Below are 22,203 nucleotides of genomic sequence, written 5' to 3'. Positions count from 1 at the left end.
CTGACACTGCTTTGTTTGTGAAAATTACAGGGTCTTCTCTTGCTTTATGTTGATGATATGATCATCACTAGAAGTGATGAGCAAGGAATTAATGATATTAAAAAAGTTCTGAAAGAAAATTTTGACATGTCTGATCTTGGTTTCTTAAGATATTTTTTAGGTATTGAAGTAGCGTACTCTTCAAGGGGATACATTCTCTCTCAGATGAAACTTACAGTTGACATTTGTTTAAAGTCTGGCATCACAGATGACAAGAAGACGGAAACCCCTGAAGTTATCGATGCAAAGTTGAGGTTGGAAGATGAAACTCTTCTTGAAGATCCCACTCTCTACCGCCAACTTGTTGGGTCTCTGACATACTTATCCATCACTCGGTCAGACATAGCTCATGCAGTTCACTCAATCAGTTTCAATATGCACCTACAACCGTGCATATGAGTGCAGTCTTAAGAATCATCAGATACATTAAAAATACTATAACTAAGGGAGTTTTTCTTTCCTCTTCTTCATCACTTGACTTAATTGCTTATACTGATGCTAATTGAGGAGAAAATCCCAATGATAGAGTCTTAACTACTGCTTTTTGTGTATTCTTAGGTGACTATGATTTCCTAGAGATGCAAGAAGTAGCACAAAGTTTCATTGTCCTCAATGGAAGCTGAATATCGTGCAATGACCACTATAACCATGGAGCTTGTGTGGCTTAGAAGTCTCTTCAGTGATATGAGCATAATCATCTCTACACCTTCAAAGATGCACTGTGACAATAAAAGCGCAATTTATATTGCAAGCAACCACACCTTCCATGAGTGTACTAAACACATTGAGATGGACTGCCACTATGTTCGTAATGAATATCTAAGAGGGACCATATCATTGTTGTACATTACATCCGAGTACCAGTTGACGGATTTCTTCACCAAAGCTTTTGCTGCTCCTCGCTTTATGTTCCTTCTCAACAAGCTTTCGATCATGTCCCCGTAAAGCTTGAGGGAGGGTGTTAAAATATATGTATTCATATATATATATATATATATATATATATATATATATATATCACATCATACCGTAAAGCTTGAGGGAGGGCATTTTAGTCCTTTTCTTATTTTTCTTTTTCTTTTTCTTTTTCTTATTTTTCTTTTTCTTTTTTTTATTGTATATGCATTAAATGCATAATGCATTGGGGGTCCCTGTAACGCCACGAAATTTTAACCCAAAATTTGAAGACTTTTTTTATATATAACAGCGGAAACAAGAAATAATATAGGGTTAAGCATTTCGAGACATTACGGTGGAGAGAAAACCCAACACATTTATTTCATTTCAATATCAATGAAAATTAACATTAGAGTTATAAATTATATGAACAGTTAAAAATTATAATAAACCCAAGCGATTCCTGGAACAATAAATCCAAAAACCTCGATCCGATGCCTCATCCCGCAGTCGCTCATAAACCATATTATTTACCTGGAAAATAGTAAATTGATTGGAATTAGACTACCACGTCTAAGTAGGAATTACTATAAATTTGGCAAATATACTAAGTAACAAGTATGCAAGGGATTTGTTTAATTACGGACAATAAAGCATAGCAATCGAATATGAACATTACTAAACTACTGCACATTGTTAATTTAAGTTTCTAGCTAGAATATATGAACACTACCAAGACCAAATCAACCATTGCAGGAGTACAGAATTCATTTCATGATAAGGTAATATCATTTGCAGCATTTAAATATATCATGGCCACCGATTCCATTGAATGCTTAAAAGTAAGTGAAGCAGACTATGTAATAACTATAACAAACATATACATAAGCAAGTAAAGCGGATTGTGCAACAGCAGCAACATGCATATCAGTCATGTAACAACCACAATATGAATTCAATTATCTCATATCTACACCTTTCAGTATTTCATTTCATCACAAGCTCAGAACATGCTGGAAGAATATAAACATGTCTCCCTAGTAACTCCAATCACTGTGATACTTAAAATATTCTAATTGATGTTTATCTTTTCTTATCTCGTGGGTACACACGGGCCAAAGAAACCATCACAGAAGAGAACGTTCGGGGGTATATTATTCAAAGTTGTTTTATTAACCCGAACATTCTAACTGTGACTGAAATCCCAAGGGAGCGGTCAGTGACCGAGAGAACCTCTCAAAGGCCAAACCAAAATAGGATGCATCCCTAACTTCTGCAGAAGAACAAAGAGCTACCACCTAGGACACATTATTAGTCCGGATCCCCCCAACTCCGAGGACTGAGGACCAACGAGTCACTTTAGCTAGAAACAGTTAAACACATGTCCCCGGAGTTTTGTACCACCTACCCTCTCCAAGGTAAAACCGAATCTGAGTGGGTAAATCTTTTCTTTTAATTTATTTCCCGAAGTACAGGGCATTTCCCCAACTTCCTTCTACTACCACATCAGTAGAATTCCCACCCTCAGTCATTTTACCAAGGTGTACAGAACAGTCACAATCCTTTGTCATATTAATTGGATAACTCACCCAAAGTGCTCCGGTGCCTTTAAACCAGTCAAGCACGAATGCCCCGGTGCCTTTAAACCAGTCGAGCAACAAGAATTAAATTTAAGTTTCTTATCAGTATTATGATCATTATTATAAATGCTCTGGTACCTTTAAACTGTAAAGTACCAAGACCCCGGTACCTTTAAACCGGTCGGTCGCATAACCTTTATGATTAAGTTTTCATCATTTTTTTTTCTTGCCATAACACACAGGCTAATAGCCCAAATACTCGTATCGGGTATTCAACCCATATTGCCCATTAGGCAGGGTTTCCCAAACAACTCAAGACATATACTTATACCAACCCTGAAATGGAAATATATTCAGAGATATTTATTTACATGTTGATCACTAATCAAGGTTAAACATAATGAACATGAACTATGGCATAATCAGAACCCCTGTATATGGGGGACATAATGTAACTTGTAACTAGAAACATTTGCATGCATGTATAAGTACCATTTGTTACAACATGATTTTGGTACAATATAAAAGCATGTATTATGCAAAAGAAAATCTGTAAGAAATCCATACTCATAGCTCTAGTTTCAGTTGGGTATTCCCACTTTTCAGGACTAGGAATTCAACAATTTACATAATATTGATAAACATCCTACAACTTTAGAGATATAGCATCTCATAAAAGTCAACATATGAGTTTAATGAATGCAATAATAAACCGATACAGGAATATATTTTTATGCAACAGTTTATGTGGTAGTATATAGTTCAGACGCAGTGTATCATGAATCCTCCATGCTTATTATGCAGTATGCATAGGTATCATCAATGTACTAATAGCTGTGACTTAACTCAAACAAAACTTAATACTCATCAACTGTAAAAAAAAACAACCGCAGGTAAATCTCAAAAACCTAACATAGGGTCAGAACCTCTAAGCATAAATTCAGAGTTTTGAATCTAAGTCAAACAAAGAAAAATTTGGAATGAAAGAAAAGATAAAATTTCATCTTACCACAGGATTTCACATCTATTTTCATTTAGTATAAGACCAACATAGAATGTGAAATGACTAAACACACTAACCGGCCCTCTGTTATGAAAGATCAGGTTCAGAAAAGTTCACAAATCATGTTTTCGGAGGATATACAATTCACTGATTTTAGCCATTAGATTATCACACCGAAAACCATTAAAACAATGTGTTATGTGAACCTTCCGGTGAGTGATGTTTTTTTTTTTCTTTTCTTTTCTTTTGAATTTACACAGAAGATACTGGCTACTTGTAACATGAAAATTCTGTTATATATATATATATATATATATATATATATATATATATATATATGTTTTCCTTGAATGTAATATAGAAGACACTGACTGCAACAACTGTTTTTCTTTGTCAGGGGATTTAACACCGGAAACAGGAAGTATTTGTAAAAGAACACAAACATGCATTGTTGTTATCGATACTTCACAAAAACTTTTAACAATGTATGCACACAGACCCGGTTTTAGGAGCATACACAACAGTCGGTTTTATTGCCATAAATCTCAATACTGAAAATCAACAAATACAAAAATGTAACCATCTGTTCTTGTTGTCAGTTAACACAAAACAACAAAAAAAAGAATTCACAATAACGATAGGGGTTCGTCGATGTTAACCTAAGGGAATTTTCTTCTTCTTTTTTTTTCACTGAGTGCACGAATGCAACAATTACACAGGAGTCATACATAATACAACCCGTCCCCTATATTTATATATATTTTATAGCAGCCTCAACATTTTAAAACACTATAACATCTACGCAAGCTGAATCCATGTTGCTAGGCTATTACAATATAGAAATGCAATTCAAATGATCATTAAAAGAAATAAAAACAGACCGTAGACGGCTGATAATCATGCAAAACATGGAAAACTTGCCTCCTAATCGAATATCCTCAAAATAAACGTTGATAGCTTTAACAGTAACACATGTCATGCTTGAAAACAGGATACTCTTATGAAGATCATAAGAAAACCTACTTTCAGAAATCCGAAATCCACAAATCGAAGATCTGGGATTTTCGGCAAACCTAACCCCATTTTTTTTTCTTGATTTGGGGCTCACGGCAAGCCCACTACATACCTGGAATTTAGGGCATCCACTAAAATCACAGTGAAACCCACATTGCATGCTTGAAACGTAGTACACATGCAAAAACACAGTAAAACCCTACCCTAAATCCCAAATTTTTGATTTGGGGATTCACGGCAACCCAAAACCCCAATTTTTCGAGTTAGGAGTTACGGCAAATCCAAAGCATGCTTGAAAACTCAGTAGATATGTGAAATCACAGTAAAACCTACCTTGTTTGCTGATTTCCCCTCTCATTCTGTCGTGCATCTGGGTGCAGCCGAACTCCTGCTCACCGACGAATGTGAGAATGGAATGGAATGGAATGAGAGGAGGGTCGTCGTTGGGTGGTGCTGCCGGAAAAAGGAGAAGTGAAGGTGGCGGCGATGTTACCCCAGCTCGAACAAGGGAGAATGTTGCAGGGAGGTCGCTAGCAGCGACAGCGATGACGAGAGAGGAAGAGTGCGGGAGGTAGAGAGGAGCGAGAGAGAGAAAAGAGATAGCGAGAGAGGGATGGAAGAGGGGGTTCGGCTAAATGGGAGAGGAAGGAGGCGAGATATGGAAGGGTGCCACGAAAATCGGAAGGGAATCCGCTATCCTCCCCTTCACACGGCGGTTGCGCATTGCCCCCTCCTCCTCCTCTTGTGATTTGGCCTGTGTTAGGGTTCTGAACCCTAACACTCCTTTTATCGGGCCTGCATAGTGCCCCCATACTTAACTTCATTTTTTTTTTCTTTTTACTTAACGCACGGTGTGGTGCGGGGCATGGATCAACTGGATCCATGACCCGCGATCTCGCCACGGTTTGGATCTACGGCCCATCAATGGTTTGGGTCCGATATTTGGACCCATACGAATCCAACTACGGATCCATATATTTTTATTTATACTTAGTATTATTATTATTATCTTATTTTTATTTATATATATATATAATGTATATATATATATATATATTACACCCCAATTGGGTACGGTTTCGGTTTGGCCACCACTGAGACCCGCAACCCAAATCTTTAATGAAACCACTCAGTTGGGCAATTTGGATCTGTCTAAGGATTCAAAATATTATAAGCTTTAAAATATTATTTTCTTAATACATTTGGTTTATTCTTCGATACGATCTTGTGGGTCTTTCATAGGTTAATATAGATCCATTTACGTTATCCAAAATTAACATAAATTAATATGGATCCAAGATCCATTTACGAATAAATAATTAAAACAATAAAATATTTGTGTATCACCTTAATGACTTAAAATCTAAATTTATTTATCTGATAAAAATCGTGGGTATTACGGTCCCAACTAAGAGTCATTGGACCCCCCAACGGTCACAACAATCACAAATGTGACCGTTGGGGGCCCAACGACTCCTTGTTGGGCCTCCCAATGCCCACTTTCTCTTCTCTTTTTTCGCTCTCTCTCTCACTCTCTTGCTTATAAATAGAGGGGTAAACCCCTTTGTAAAGTGTGGCTTTTACAAGCTCATTTCTTTCTTTATAAGTTTTTTCCTTTTAGCAAGCCATTCTATGCCTTGTGTTTGTCCATTGAGGACTTGTTCTTTGCATCTTGCTTGTGAATGTCCATTCTAGGACATTGTGTTTATTTCCGCTTATTTCATTACACCTTCAGCTTGGTGTACTGTTGGCTCTATTCTTGTATTAAAAGCAAACAAAAAAACTTATCCCTAGCTTATGATGATGTAAATACATAGTGGAAACACTGGAAGAGAGAGAGAGTAAGAAACCTTTTTGTTGTTATTTAACATATTCACATTGAGAAACCCTTTTGTTGTTATCTATGTAACATGGACACTTCTAACAAGGCACCGCACTTGTGTCGACTTGGACACGGCTTCCTTTGTGTGAGATGAAGTCAACCACACTAAGGTCCATTTTTGTCTAAAAGTAGATTCAGTTAACCCTAACCAAGTCCAGTTTTATCTATATTATATATAAATACATAAATGCACACACATACACATAGTGTTAACTTAAAACTGTTAAAAATTATATATATACCCTCCCCGCATCCCTGCACCCAAGTTTTTTTTAAAGTGCCGCATCGCCGCATCCACACCCGCACCTATGTGACATAGGTTGGTATATAACATATCATATCCAACACTTTTCAAACTTATATACTTGTAATATTTTATAGTTGATGTTTTACAAGTATTTGATCTGTAGTTTGTATTGCAATATGTCTGAGTTATGGTTGTTTAAACATCATTACTTATTTCTACTTTTTAAACATTTTAAATTTGTTAGATGCTGATATTTGAAAATTACAACTTACACTTTTAATCATTTTTCATATCTTACAATAAGATATGGTATAAAAATGTATATTTTTTTACACAGTTCTGATACATGTGATATTCTTTTTACAACATTGATGAAAGAATGATCAAGAAATTTGTTTTTATGTTTTCAGTAGTGGCAAATACAGCTATTTGATTTTCACAAGGTATTAATAAATGATGACATAAGCTACCACTCTTAATTATGGTATAACCTTTTCTACTCTTCAAAATAAAAAGATTTAATATCATCCATAATGTTAGAGAAAGCTTGAGGAGCATTTTCTAATCCACTATACTAGCTCCTGTAAATTGTGTTTAAATCGTGTAGTTGACAACTTTATGCTTTGAAGTTACCAGCACCATCCCTAAACATCCTGACCAAGATACATAAATCACTCCCACATCACCACTTCAGATCATGCTTAATATCATAATCTGTGTATTATAAGAGTGTTTGCTCTTACCTGTCGAAATTCTTCATAATGTGATCATTTAGAGAGTGTAAAGATAAATATAAGAATCAAAATGCATATGTGCCAATCGATTGTGTTTTTCATTTCCTTATTTTTTATACACCTTTTAAAGCAAAAGTAAAGGAATAACTAAGCAATAAGAAAAGAGTGGAGGAAGACAAAAAACAAATCTTGGGAAGTAATAAAAGGCAGTTTTCTAAGCTTACCGGATCTCGGAATTGCCTATTAACTTGCTCAATCACATCCTTCATGCCTTCCAGCTTACCAATAAGTGCATCCTCACCAAATTCATCATCAACACCAAACATTCTTGTTACCTAACACAGAGAACTGATCAATATAGATTCATTTCAAAAAAAATTCAAAAAGGCATATGAAAGGTATTGATTTATATATTTCTCCATAAAGCTGCTTCACAGCATCATATCATTGCTTACATAGGAAAGTCTTTGATTCATACACTAGACAAGAATTAGGAAACATATAAAGGTCAGTATCTTCTCAAGCAGTGTTACTAAAAGCTCCTCCTAACGCATGAGGCGTCCATCTCAAGGTGTGATGAAAACGGCATGGCTCGAGGAGACCTATCAAGGTGCAACCTGCAGTGAAGAATGCAACTCACAGGCCTAAAAATGCACACACGCCTGGAGACTGCAACTCCAAATGAGGCACACACACACTATGCAGGAAAGGTCAATGGGGCTCCAAACCATCCATATGGCTATTATTATTCCAATGGTGCACCATCAGAAAATCACCTAATCTATCTTCCTAGTATTATTCTTTCACATCATGGTGTCCATCCTAGGGTTACCGGAATCGTCTCGGAAGCGACCTAGGAAGCGAACCGGAAGCGACATAGAAAGCGAACCGGAAGTGACATAGGAAGCGAGGGGAAAGCGAAAAAAGAAAGAAAAATAAAAACTAAAACACAAAAAAATGAAAAAAGAAGGGGAAGCGAGCTTCCCCTAAATTGAGAAGCGTGCTTCCCATTTGTTTTTGGCACTTCCCAGCACGTTTAGGAAGCACCACGTTTTGCTCTTCCGGTAACCCTGGGATGGACACCATGGTGTGAAAGAATAATAATAGGAAGATAGATTAGGTGATTTTCTGATGGTGCACCATCTTCCCTTCCCTCCTTAAGTGATCCAACTCTAACCAACAGACCACTAAATTCTACTACCAGTAGCATCTCTATCCAACATACTTTCATCAACAAAAGTTGCAGGGGGATTTATTGAACTGATTGAATATATCATGGCCAAAAGGAATATACAGATAAACATCTTGACCACTACTGTCAGCTGCTTAGAATGTTCCTGTCTTAAAAGGCCAATCATGTTGGAATCTACAAAAGAAGTTATAAACTGCTCAATGAATACCGAATCTCATAGTGTCAAGCCTAATTGATAAAACAACTATCTTCCAAACTAGATAGAAAGACAACTGATATTTGTAATATATGATGAATCGTTACAGCATGAAACTCACTGTAGTGATTTGGTTCAGAATCAAAGCATTACAATTTTAAGAAACAAATAACATTAGATTCACTTATAATAAGATGTTTCTATTACCTGGCTTATGAGGCCACCAAATTTATTCCTCAAGGCCATCATCTTTCCAAGTCCCTTTTCCAATATGGAAGGAAACTGCAGTAGCCGCAATGTATGACCAGTTGGGGCAGTGTCAAACACTATGACTGAATAGTCCATTGTTTGAACTAATCTGTAACAAAATGATATTTTAGCGCACGAACTCAATTGAGCAACAATTGATGCATAACCTGCTAAGGAATCAAATAACTAATCTATGCCTAGCTTTTCCCAGAGATGGGACTCCGGTAGAGGACAAAATATGTCATAAAAAAGAACAGTGAAAGGATGTCAAGATTAGTTACAATGAACTCTTTCCCACAACTTCCAAATCTTTTTTCTTTTTTCAATGTTTGCTCCAGATTAATTCAATATTTCAATGTCATTGATAGATACCATGTCACAAAAGCTTGTAACCAAGTTGGCATGCTCTAATTACATAATTGTGTTGAATGTAATGGCTGAATGGCAAGAATATGCAGTTTAAATTCCAAATTTTCAATTATCGGACATAAAACTAATACAATGTGGCAACATAATTATTCACAGCTCGTAAACCACCTGCAAAGAAATGCTTATTATTTGATCCATATTCGGACATAAGAAATCCGATAGAGGCAATACTTGAAATAGCGATCCATAATGAGTCTTAGTACTGCACATCCACTCATACAATAGTCTGTTACTAGTTGTATCTATTAGACAGGGTTCTTGTTTTGTATTTAAGTTTGGATCCGGATCCAAACTACTTGTGTGTATCATGTCCAACATATAATGGACATACTTGTAAATGCCCTCAACTTATCAGAGTCATAGTGAAGACCATGTATTAGGTTTTTGTCTATATATTAAAGAAAGAGGTCACGGTTTTTCATTATGAAAACCGTGACTCGTTGCAGCCTCACTCTCTCTTCCTCCTCTTAGTTTCTAGTTCGCAGGTTCTGGAGGAAACTCACATGGTATCAAAGCACGTCTGATCCGAGGGCTGAAATTCTTCAGACAGGTACGCCCATACGAGATCTTCTTTTCTTTTCGTATTCTCTCAAATCTTTCTTCCTCTCTTTTCTTATTCGGTGTGGCTGCTGGAATACGAACCCAGATCCTCCTTCATCTATTCATCTGCTGGAATACGAGCCTTAGATCCTTCTTCCCTCTGCTAGTTTCTTTCTGCAACAAGTCAGTCTGATTTGCGTATCAGATCCGATGTCTTACCTTCCCATTCTTCTTCACCTCGCTTTGCGTCAAATTTGATTGCTGAAACTGATTTGGGTCTGGGCCAAATCAGTTTTCACGATACTCTTGTTCATCAAATCAGTTGATCTCTCGAATTGATTTGGATTCACTGATTTGGGTTTGTGCCAAATTAGTTTTCATGATTTCCCTATTTCCAGCGATATTCATTTGAGGTTTTATCGGCTGCTCCAGATCTGTACATCAGATCTACCTTTTTAATTACATTCTCCCCTTCCCATCTGTTTTCACAGATCTGTACATCAGATCTGTCTCTCCCCTTCCCATTTGATTTTGCAGATCTGTTCCCTTTTTTTGTTTCTGTTTTATTATTGCTGTGTGCAATCTATATATATATATATATATATATATATATATATATATATATATATATATATATATATATATATATATATATATATATATATATATAAAAGGAGAAATCTTAGCTTCTTTGATGAAATCAGATTAGACCTGATAATCTGGATATCAGATCTGATAATCAGATTCACGCTGAATACTCAGCTCTCTACTAGTTAAAAAAAAAATTTGCTGCATTTATATACTGATTGCACACGCCAATAATATTTTTCCTGTTCTAAGTCATGGATTCTTCTTCTTCTCAAACTTTTCTCTCATCCAACTTTCTTGGCCAACTCATTTCTGAAAAACCTACCAATTTCAATTTCTTTATCTGGAAGAGACAAATTCTTTCATTCATTAAAAGTCAAGGTCTTTCTGGACATCTAAATGGATCAATTTCAGCCCCTCCAGAATTTATCATACAAGAAACTAAGGATGGAAATGAGGCTGATTTTATACAACGAATACCAAATCCTCAATATGAGAATTGGATGAAGCGTGATCAAGATGCAGTCGCTTTTCTTATCTCCACTATCTCTCAAGAAGTATTGGTGGGAATTCCAGATGAGTGCTCAGCAAAAGAATTATGGGACAGGCTAGTGAAGACATATTCTCATATTTCAGAAGCTAGAATTTCCTTCCTTCAGCGTGAATTTTAACTCCTCACTAAGGGTTTCATGTTTGTCATGGAGTACTTGAACAAGGTTAAGAACATAAGTGATCAACTAGCTGTTGTCGGGTACGAAGTGACAGACAAAGATAAAAACAGGCAAGCCTTAAATGGATTGGGACCGGAATTTCATGTTCTTTCGACCTCATTGTTATGTCTACCCAGCTTACCATCGTTTGAGGACTTGCAAGCGAAACTACTTCAATATGAGATGACCTTAAACTTAAAAGGGATGTCACATGACACTGGTGGATAGGTTCTTGCTACTGGTGTTTCTTTTGGCCAGTGACGTGGTGATAGTCATTTTTGGTGCAGGCAGAGGACGAGGACGAGGACGAGGTACTACCCACCCCGAATGCTTCTCCTTCTTATAATGTGAAAAACGTGCCCACCTGTTATCTCTGTAACAAGCGAGGTCACGTCAAAGCCAACTGTTGGCACAATCCACAGAACAAAGAAAAGTTCCAGAAAGGTGAGAGCTCGTCAGGACGAAAGGAGAACCTTACAAAGTTTGGTGGAGATGTGAAAGAGTTTCTTTTGAACTTGATCTAAAACGCGATGATAAAGGAGTGTGGTACATTGATTCAGAGGCAGTTACTAATGTCACAGGTAATGCGGGTAAATTCTCTACTTTAACTCCCTATTTTGGCAAAAGTAACATTGTCACAGGAGATGGGTCACACCATCCCATCACGCACATTGGAAATGTTTCTATTCTCTTGCCTAAATCTTCACTTCATCTTTCCAATGTTTTACATGCTCTAGATATTAAAAAGAATATTGTTTTTGTTTCTAAACTTGTTGATCATACCAATTCTTCCATCGAATTTACTTTGTCTTTTGTTTATGTCAAGGACCTACAAACAAAAGAGACATTCGTTAGAGGGGAACACCAGGGGAATATGTATGTCTTCCAAGAAGATCCTTCTACTTGTGTCTGACCCACCTTGAAGTCCTCTCCTCAGTCTATGTCGTCAAAGAGTGTTCATGTGTTTAGTTCGCAACCTTCAAATAAATGTAATAAGCCTGATTTTTGGCATTCACGTCTTGGTCATTGTGATTGAGTCTTCGTTGAGAAACTAGTATCTAATGGGCTTATTCCTGAATCTAGCTTAATTCCTAGATCAGATGATAAAATATGTTTCAGTTGTCAATTATGTAAGAGTCATGTTCTTCCTTTTCATTCAATAAATGAGAGAGCTTCAAGGCCTTTTGAAATCGTTTGTTCTAACGTGTGGGGACCAACCCCTAATTCCTCTAATTCTGACAGCAGATATTATGTTATTTTTATCGATAGTTTCTCTCGTTTCACTTGGATATATTTCATGAAAAATAAATCGGAAGTCTTCTCTATTTTTCATTGTTTTCATGTATTTATCAAAACTCATTTCTCTTGTAATATCTTACATTTCCTATGTGATAGTGGGGGGGGGGGGAATACTCCTCCAGGGAATTTATCAATTACCTCCAAGATAGTGGAATAAATCGTAGAGTATCTTGCCCGCATACGCCTCAACAGAATGGAGTTGCAAAACGGAAACATCGTCACATTGTGGAGAGTCCTATGAGCATGATGCACGGAAGTTGTGTTCCCATAGGATTATGGACAGAGGCTTTTCACTCTGTTGTTCACATTATTAATTGTCTGCCCATGAAGCTTTTAGAAAACAAATCACGTTATTTCGTCCTATTTGGGAAACATCCTAATTATGATGAACTAAAGATTTTTGGTTGCATGTGCTATGTTCATATTGACTCCTCTCTGCGAAACAAATTTCAGGCTAAGGCATCAAAGTGCAGATTTGTTGGATACGCAGATCATCACAAAGGGTATAGATGTTATGATCCTGACAGTAGGCGAATCAAGATATCTAGAAATGTAATTTTTGATGAAAATGATTTTGGAGATGAAGAACATGTTTCCGCTCAAACCAATATGAATGTGTCCTTTTATAATCCATGGCTCAGTGCAAAACTTTTTCCTAGAACAAACAATGACTGATCTTCCTCCTGTGCTCAAAGGGTATTCTGTCAAGATGGAAACAGTGGAATTCAGGAACTTGAAATAGAAAATCCATTAGAGATTGATAAGTTTGTTGGGCAGGTTTATAGAAGAAGAGAGAGGGACTCTCCCCTGACCCCGAACGATGTTGAACAAGAAGCTCTTGCGTCTCATTCATCCAATGGCATCACTTCTCCAGTTTCTAATGCAATAGCACTCCCGATCAGACGATCTGAGAGAGCCCGACATCCTATTGAAAGGTGGGTTAGTTATGAGAATTTCACCATGGATTTTCAGCTATTTCTGTCACAGATCGAGAAAGAAACCGAGCCTAAACATTTTCATCAAGCTATTAACTCCAAAAAATGGATTCAAGCCATGAATGAAGAGATGAAAGCTTTGTATCAATGTCAAACATGGACAATTGTTCATCGACCTCCAGATAAGAATGTTGTTGGGTCACGATGGGTCTACAAGATCAAATACAAACCGGATGGGAGTGTTGAGCGATACAAAGCTCGTCTCGTAGCAAAAGGTTTTACCCAAGAATTTGGACAGGATTATGATGAAACTTTTAGTCCAGTCGTGAAAATGAGCACAATTCGCATTGTTCTTTCATTAGCTGTAGATTATGATTGGAGAATAAGTCAGCTAGATGTGAAAAATGCTTTTTTTCATGGGGACTTAAAGGAAGAAGTTTACATGAAACAACCGCCAGGTTATACAGAAGGAGATTCAAAAGAGAATGTGATGCAGAGCAGACTCGGGTCCGGTCCCTACAGAATGACCCAAGAGGTGGACTGGATTTGCACAAATGGAATCGATGATCGGATCCAAGTGGTGGATCGGATAGGATCGGATCCAAGTGGTGGAAGATGTCATGTTCGTACCTACCTCGGGCGAGCACGAAGGGCACGAGTCAGACGCCCCAGATCCAGTATCAATCAGCATTTGGATCGGGTCCAAGGACTGGACCCGAGAACCAGATCCAGGCCGACATTATTAATACCCTGTCTAGGGTTTCGTGGGAAGGGATATTGGAATTAACGCAGCCTCCCTTTTCTTTTTGTGGGTTCCCTGTAGCTTTTCTTTCTTTTCAGCAGCCTTCGTCATTCCTTTTGGTTTTCTTGATTACTTTCCAGTCAGTCCATTATTGCTTTTGTCATTACTTCCTTTCTTTATTATTGTTTCTTTTTGTTTCTTTGTTGTTTCACGTCAGTTGTTTTGCAGCCTTTCTCCCCATTGTCTGTCTCAGCCTACAGCAGGCTATTGGCATTTTATTTATTCCAGCATTCTGTTTATTTCCTATTAGCTATTGTTTTCTTTACTATTATCATTATCAGTTTGCACGTCTTCAGCCTGTTAATACGTTGTTGCTCGGATCTATTGATCTGAGCCTTTCCTCTTCTACGTGCCAATGGATATCGAGTATTGCACAGTCATGCATTGAAAAGACCTTTCCAACGTCAACCTGTAGCGTGACAACATCGGTTCATTCGCTGATTAAGAAGCATTCACGTCGGCAACCTTTTCGTGAATACTTTCGGCTTTTCTCTCTGCATCAAATGGTATCAGAGCCCAGCCCCTCCTCCTTCGTCAATGGCATGACGCAAGGGGCGAGGAACAGTCCTACGAACGGAAAGGCACGAGAGAAGATCATAAAGCGGATGCTCGACATGGTGACAGAGATGCAAGAAGATATGCTACACCTAGAAAATGAGATAGATGGTCTGTCGAAGCGTATGGATGGAATCGAAGATCGGCTTGCTGTCCTAGAATCGACGGTGGAGACGCACCCAACGTCCACGTTGAAAATGAGTGGTGGATTGAGCGTCGATGTGGTTGGCCACCCGAGTGCGGTGACAGTCGACCCATGCCCAGCGAACCTCCAACTGTCGAGCGTGCCATCAGAGTCCATCGAAGCGAGCCTGCACAGGGATGCCCGATGCACGATGCTCCAGCAATAAGCATATGCAATGTTTGATAACCAGTTTGAGAGTCGCCTTTTGCATCAGAAATTGTTTCAACCATTCAGTGACCAGCAACAACGACAATTGCAAGAGAACTCACCAGAAATTCTCCAAAATTCGAGACTTAACCCACCTGACCAAACATTTATGAAGGTTTACAAATCTGGCTGTGTTGGGCGATCACTAGACATTGCTCGGTTTAGCCGCTACCATGAGCTTTTGACTCTGTTTGGGATTGCTTTTGGAAACAAGATCCTGGATGGGTATTCCTCTATGAACGGTGAGCAGAGCCACTATGCATCCGGGGCAGATATAGTGAAGTTTTCAGAAGGTAGTCCGGTTTTTGGTAAGCATGCTTGTATTATTGGTATTCTAGCCAAACCCTTAAGACCGCGTGCTGGAGGGACAGAAATTCAGCCTGTGCCTCCATGGGGTGACATAGCAAATGGCACAGACGAACAATTTCAAAACAAATCTACAGGCTTTGATTTGGAGTCGTCTAGGAATATAGATACATGTTGCATATCATCAATGTGTCTGATTTATATGCATATCGTGGTGACAAAAAGTCGTCAGAGCCGACTTCTTCCCAACCAGGGGAGAATGATGCAGAGCAGACTCGGTCCGGTCCCTACAGAATGACCCAAGAGGTGGACTGGATTTGCACAAATGGAATCGATGATCGGATCCAAGTGGTGGATCGGATCGGATCCAAGTAGTGGATCCGATCCAGTTCACTGAACCGAGGCACGGAGATGTCTTGTTCGTACCTACCTCGGGCGAGCACGAAGGGCACAAGTCAGACGCCCCAGATCCAGTAGAAACCAGCATTTGGATCCGGTCCAAGGACTGGACCCGAGAACCAGATCCAGGCCGACATTATTAATACCTTGTCTAGGGTTTCGTGGGAAGGGAGATTGGAATTAACGCAGCCTCCCTTTTCTTTTTGTGGGTTCCCTGTAGCTTTTCTTTCTTTTCAGCAGCCTTTGTCATTCCTTTTGGTTTTCTTGATTACTTTCCAGTCAGTCCATTATTGCTTTTGTCATTACTTCCTTTCTTTATTATTGTTTTTTTTTTTGTTTCTTTGTTGTTTCACGTCAGTTGTTTTGCAGCCTTTCTCCCCATTGTTTGTCTCAGCCTACAGCAGGCTATTGGCATTTTATTTATTCCAGCATTCTGTTTATTTCCTATTAGCTATTGTTTGCTTTACTATTATCATTATCAGTTTGCACGTCTTCAGCCTGTTAATACGTTGTTGCTCGGATCCATTGATCCGAGCCTTTCCTCTTCTACGTGCCATTGGATATCGAGTATTGCACAGTCGTGCGTTGAAAGGACCTTTCCAACGTCAACCTGTAGCGTGACAGCGTCGGTTCATTCGCTGATTAAGAAGCATTCACGTCGGCAACCTTTTCGTGAATACTTTCGGCTTTTCTCACTGCATCAGTATGTATGCAAATTAAATCGAGCATTCTATGGCCTGAAACAAGCGTCTCGATCTTGGTTTGAAAGTTTTTCCCTAGAAATTCAAAGACATGGTTTTTATCGGTCATAATTGGATCATTCTCTTTTTATTCTTCGAGGTAAGAAGTTTACTACCTTCTTGTTGATATATGTTGATGATATAATTATTACAGGAAGTAGTGAGAACCATGTTCAAGAAACTAAAGATCTATTAAGCCAAAGATTCAAAATGAAGGACCTTGAAAATCTTTGGTACTTTCTTGGAATAGAGGTGGATAATCAAGGAAATAAGCTTACTTTGACCCATCATAAATACACCTTGGATCTGTTAGAAAAGGGTGGAATGAAGGATTGCAAACCTCCTGCTACTCCTAGTGTACTTAACCAGAAATTAAGTGCGCAAGACGTGCAAACTGATCCCACCAAATATCGGAGTTTAGTTGGGATGCTTCAGTATCTTACATTTACTAGGCCCGATATCACATACTCAGTCAATCAAATTTCTCAATTTATGCATGAGCCAAGGACGGGACACATGGATGTAGTAAAAAGGATACTAAGATACTTAAAGAGTACTGTTGGAGATTAACTTTTGTACACCAAAAGCAGATCCATAAATACTGCTCATGACATCATTGCTTATTCAGATGCAGACTGGGTCGAAGATCCTGATGATCGAAAGTCAGTTTCAGGGTATGGCGTTTTCATTGGTGCCAATCTTATTTCTTGGAGTAGTAGAAAACAGAAAGCAGTAGATGGATCTAGTACAGAAGCAGAATACAGGGCGATGGTTGCTGCTACGGCAGAAGTAACATGGACTAAACATTTGTTAACAGAACTAAAAGAGTCGATTGTTAGTTGCTTTCTCTTTTGTGACAACCAAAGTGCTATTAAAATATCTCTTAATCTCATTCATCACAGCAAGACCAAGCACATTGAGATTGATCAGCATTTTATCAGGCAAAAGATTGAAGAAAAAGAGATTGAGTCTCATTATATTAGAACAGAAGACCAAGTGGCTGATTTGTTCACTAAAGGACTCACAAAGTGCCATTTTTGGTTCCTAAAGAGCAAGTTGTCCATGATCCAAAATCATGCACAACTTGAGGGAGACTATTAGACAAGGTTCTTGTTTTGTATTTAAGTTTGGATCCGGATCCGGATCCGGATCCAAACTACTTGTGTATCTTGTCCAACATATAATGGACATACTTGTAAATACCCTCAACTTATCAGGGTCATAGTGAAGACCATGTATTAGGTTTTTGTCTATATATTAAAGAAAGAGGTCATGGTTTTTCATTATGAAAACCGTGACTCGTTGCAGCCTCACTCTCTCTTCCTCCTCTTAGTTTCTCGTTCGCAGGTTCTGGAGAAAACTCACAATATCTTTGTTTCAACATAAGTAATTGTGTTGAATCTCTTGGTGCTGATTTTGCCCGAAATATCATCATCATGCTCGGTACATCCTTTAGGATTAGGTCACTTAGTTCAAACTTCATCCTATCAATTCAAACCCTTTTTCCCAACTCAGTTCATTCTGTTATGAGTCAAGTGTGTGCGCTTTCAGTAGAAAAAGACTTTGAAAAAGTCTTGCTTCCTTTTTTAGCCATGGTATCCCCCAGACACTAATATGTCTTTTCACATTATCCTCTCGGCAACATTAAGCATATCTAATTACATGCCCAACCAGCTGTTCCATACAACAGAAAAGCTGAAAAAGAAATTGAACTATTCTGATCAACCAAGATAGGTATGTAGTCCCAACTATCCAGTTATAGGCGCAAGTTCTGCAGACTTTCGGCAGGTTATTATAGAGAGCAGGCATGACCAGTCAGTTAACTATATTTGCAAAGCGAGACAGAGCACTTCTACCGCATACTCATACTGGAAGACCAACAAAAAGTAGTTAAGATAATCTTAAGGCATGCTTATTTTTGTGTGCTGCTTCAAACTTCAAAACAAGATGATAAAAAAATTTGAACTGATAAGTGGCAAGCACGCTGGCTGAGTATCAGATGGAACACAAAACCTGACGAAAATAAATATAGCTGGAAAACTGGTTTAAAGTTACAAACGGCATGTAACGAAGTTCAGTAGATCTCAAGCAAAAACTCCAAATAGGCATATTCCAACAGGACCACAGGCAGCCAAAAATTCACATCAAAGAAGAATTAACAAAAAGGGAGAAATGAATAGAGCAATTTACTTGAGCATCTCAGAGAAACTCATGGCCTCGTCAATTCCCGGAATAGCGTTCGCCAATTCCGAAAGAAAACTGTCCATCCCTTCCACATTGGGTATCTCATCCTTCTCCACATTCGGATCCACTTCCTGAAAACCCCAATTCATCCCTTATCAAAATCCTCACAGAAAACAGTTCTCCACACCATCAACAAAAGAAAAACAAAGAACAAAACGAACAAACCATCCAAATCATAAAAACACACTAAACCTCAATCAACAAACACATACCTAGATCAATTCAAAAACCAACTTCCGGAAACCAACAAATCTAGACCAAACACACAATCGACTACGAAGAATAACACCGCCAACAAATAAAAAAAACACGAAAAAAAACAAACACCCACATCATTATGACCCCAAAAATCAAAATGGGTGCGCCCAAAAAACCAGAAAAGGATGAAGATATCTAGAATCCGATGCACACCATGGCGAAGAGATTCGAGAAACCATTGACCAAGGTTGGGGTTTTGGTGAACTTCTGCTGGAAGGCGTCACTGAGGTTGTGCGCAGGATCCGTGGAGATTATCAACACCGACGATCGAACCCTCGACAGGAGGACCGAGAGGATCGAGCTGCACGTGGTTTTGCCGACTCCCCCCTTGCCACCGACGAAGACCCACTTGAGTTTATCCTGTTCCAGAATGTTCCTCACGCTCCTCTCCAACGGTTGCGAGTTCTCAGTCATCTTCACGGCGAGAATCCGATCGAAACGCACGGAGAGAAGAGGTGGTGGTGGCAAACAGGAACTGTTCCTGGTTCTAGAAGCTGTTCCTGGTTTTGTGACATGGTATTTTGGCCTTCTAGAAGCCGTTCTTGATTTTAGATTTGTTGTGTTTGAAGCCAAACAGGAACCGGATTCCTAGATGGACCCTGCCGTGGTGTTTTTAGTACCTTGCTTCCTTGTCGGCGTATCTAGGACTAGTACCATGCGTTAAGGTCTTTGATAGCCGTCCATCTCTCAGATGGACGGGAAATTTTGCTTTTCTGGTTAGTGACGTGGTCAAAGGTTGGGAAGTTTTGGTATTTTTTGAATGGGGCCCCGCCTTCATCCCCGTTTCATGTCCTCCATCCCCGGTTCAAACGGGGATGAGGCGGGGATATTATCGGGAAAAGTGTTCGGGGGGCGGGGATGAGGTGGGGATCGTGGCGGGGCGGAGAAAAGTGCACGTTCATCCACGCCTCCATCCTCCGGAAACAGTTAATTTTTTTTTTTTTAAAAGCCCAGTCCTAGCCCAGCCCTGATTACATATGAAATAGATTTTTATTAATAATTGTAGCCATTTTTTATTTTATCTCAAAAAAAGAATTTTCTGGGGGCGCTGCCCCCGAACCCCCGACTATCGCACAAATAATTTTTTTTCTACACCCCTGTTTGCCCCCCCCCCCCCTCACATGAATCCTAGCTACGCCACTTCGTAAATACAGCAATCCAAAGGCGGCTTCTCCGTGTAAATATATATATATATATATATATATATATATATATATATATATATATAAAACAGAACGTGAAAAAATGTGATATTTTTAGGTTTCTTGTAATCTTATGAGATTTTCATGGCATCTGAATTTCTTGCTATAAAATTGTCAAAAGATTCAATATGTCAGGAATGTCTGAGATTATAGTAAGGGCTGTGTTTAAACCAAAACTACTTCATGATGGCCAACCCGAATTAGGCCTTTATTTGAGAGTAGGGATGAAAAGGGTCAGATATGGGTTGGGTGGATTGATCTGTTCATGTTATTTTAGGAGTGGGTCTTAATCAGAATTGGATCTAACTTGAATCTCACAATAATGTACTAGATTTGTTTAAGATTTGAACTTTTATGGAATTGGAAATTTTTATCTATGAGTATGACTTCTGCTCTACTCATTCTTTATGCCATCCCCCATCTTCATGCCCCTATTAAATCTTATGATGCAAGTTGTTCGGACCAAATCTGACCTTATAGATGGATTTCAGCATGGTCTATTTAATCGTTGAATTTTAAATGGCCAAAAAAAATCCTGCACACAAGTCTTAGTGATTTAAATGTCTATCTGAATGATGTAGTTCACATCTATATGGAATCCAATTTGATCAAAACAACTTGCATCAATGAAATTCTAAGTCCCAATATGAAGATAGGGATTAGTGAAATTGATTTTATGTTTCATATACCCTAGGTAGTCCCTGTTAAAGCGCCAAACGCCCAACCAACTTAGGTTGAAAATGGATGGGATATGGTCGGATATCTGATCCGAGTCCGATATGTTATTTCTGGATATGGATTTTTTTAGTAAAATCCAAATGTACATTCAAAACGGATTTCAGTCGGATTACTTTCAGATTCAAGTTGGATTGGGACCAGCATTTTAAGTTGGACCAGATTCAACCTTAGCTCCTCAAATCTGATTAGGACCCAGATCCAGATCCAGATTTAGATCTATTGTCTATATTGCAGATTTGGATTTAGATCTGCCAAGATCTAGCCCGACCCATTTGCACCCCTAATTCCAACAGCTCAACTCAGACTGTGGAAATCACCAGAATACTTCCTAAATGAAAATGTGTGCAACCCTTTGTTCTTGTTTTTCATTGGGAAAAAGTTAAAAATCCTTGGTTAGACCTGATATTGACGGATCCAGTTATTTATGGTCACTTTTTTTTTATATATATTTACATAGAGAAACTACCCCAGGATAAGAGACCTAGCCGGGCTATGTTTGCCGTAAAACTCAGTGAGCTTACCCATTGTTCTTAGGGAGTCACCACACTTCGGCTTGCACAAGGGGTGATGCTCATGGGATATGAACCTAGACCATTTGCTTAGCGGCCTAGGTACGCCAAACTTACTAGTTTCATTTCCAGGTAGGTCGCCCATCCTACTGATGCGAACTCCATGAGCTCGTTGAACCCACTTAGGTGGGTCCAGGGGTTGCTCAAGGGAAGTTGAGGCCCTATGCATATTTCAATGGAAGCTCATATTTCTCCATATTTTTTTTCATTGAAGGCTCTCGGCACGAGGCACATGCATGTGTCATGCCTCATGGACGCCCTCAGTAGGGGTGGCAATTTCTGACACGACCCGCCAACCCGCCTCTTAGGCGGGTTCGGGTTGGGCTTAAGCCAACCCGTTTAATAAACGGGTCGACCCGCATAACCCGTTTATTAAACAAGTCCGGTTCGGGTTGGGGGTATGCCAACCCGCCAACCCGGCTGACCCGTTTAATAAACGGGTTAGGCGGGTGGGTCAACCCGCCA

The 22,203-nt window shown here is 38.9% G+C and overlaps 1 protein-coding gene across 4 annotated transcripts in view; it reads right to left on the bottom strand.

The window, feature by feature from the left end:
- The window catches only part of LOC149817663 (ATPase GET3A-like), a 39,837-nt gene extending 20,111 nt beyond the window's left edge, over positions 1–19,726 (bottom strand). For 2 of the 4 annotated variants that reach the window (XM_089984115.1, XM_089984114.1), the window contains exons 1-4: positions 19,383–19,725; positions 18,918–19,042; positions 8,992–9,142; positions 7,621–7,731 (exon numbers count right to left, since the gene is read on the bottom strand). In XM_089984115.1, the coding sequence (XP_089840241.1) occupies positions 7,621–7,731; positions 8,992–9,142; positions 18,918–19,042; positions 19,383–19,643 (648 nt within the window). In that variant the 5' untranslated portion in view covers positions 19,644–19,725. Of the gene's footprint in view, positions 1–7,620; positions 7,732–8,991; positions 9,143–18,917; positions 19,043–19,382 lie in introns of all 4 variants that reach the window. The other 2 variants (XM_089984113.1, XM_089984116.1) reach the window with 2 other exon arrangements.
- Between the last annotated feature and the right edge of the window lie 2,477 nt (positions 19,727–22,203).

The sequence above is a fragment of the Nuphar pumila genome, chromosome 13 (genome assembly GCF_984573655.1).
Source record: "Nuphar pumila chromosome 13, dmNupPumi1.hap1.1, whole genome shotgun sequence".
Taxonomy (NCBI): Eukaryota; Viridiplantae; Streptophyta; class Magnoliopsida; order Nymphaeales; family Nymphaeaceae; genus Nuphar; species Nuphar pumila.
Note: the sequence above shows the minus strand (reverse complement) of the source record. Positions and strands in the feature narration are given on the sequence as shown.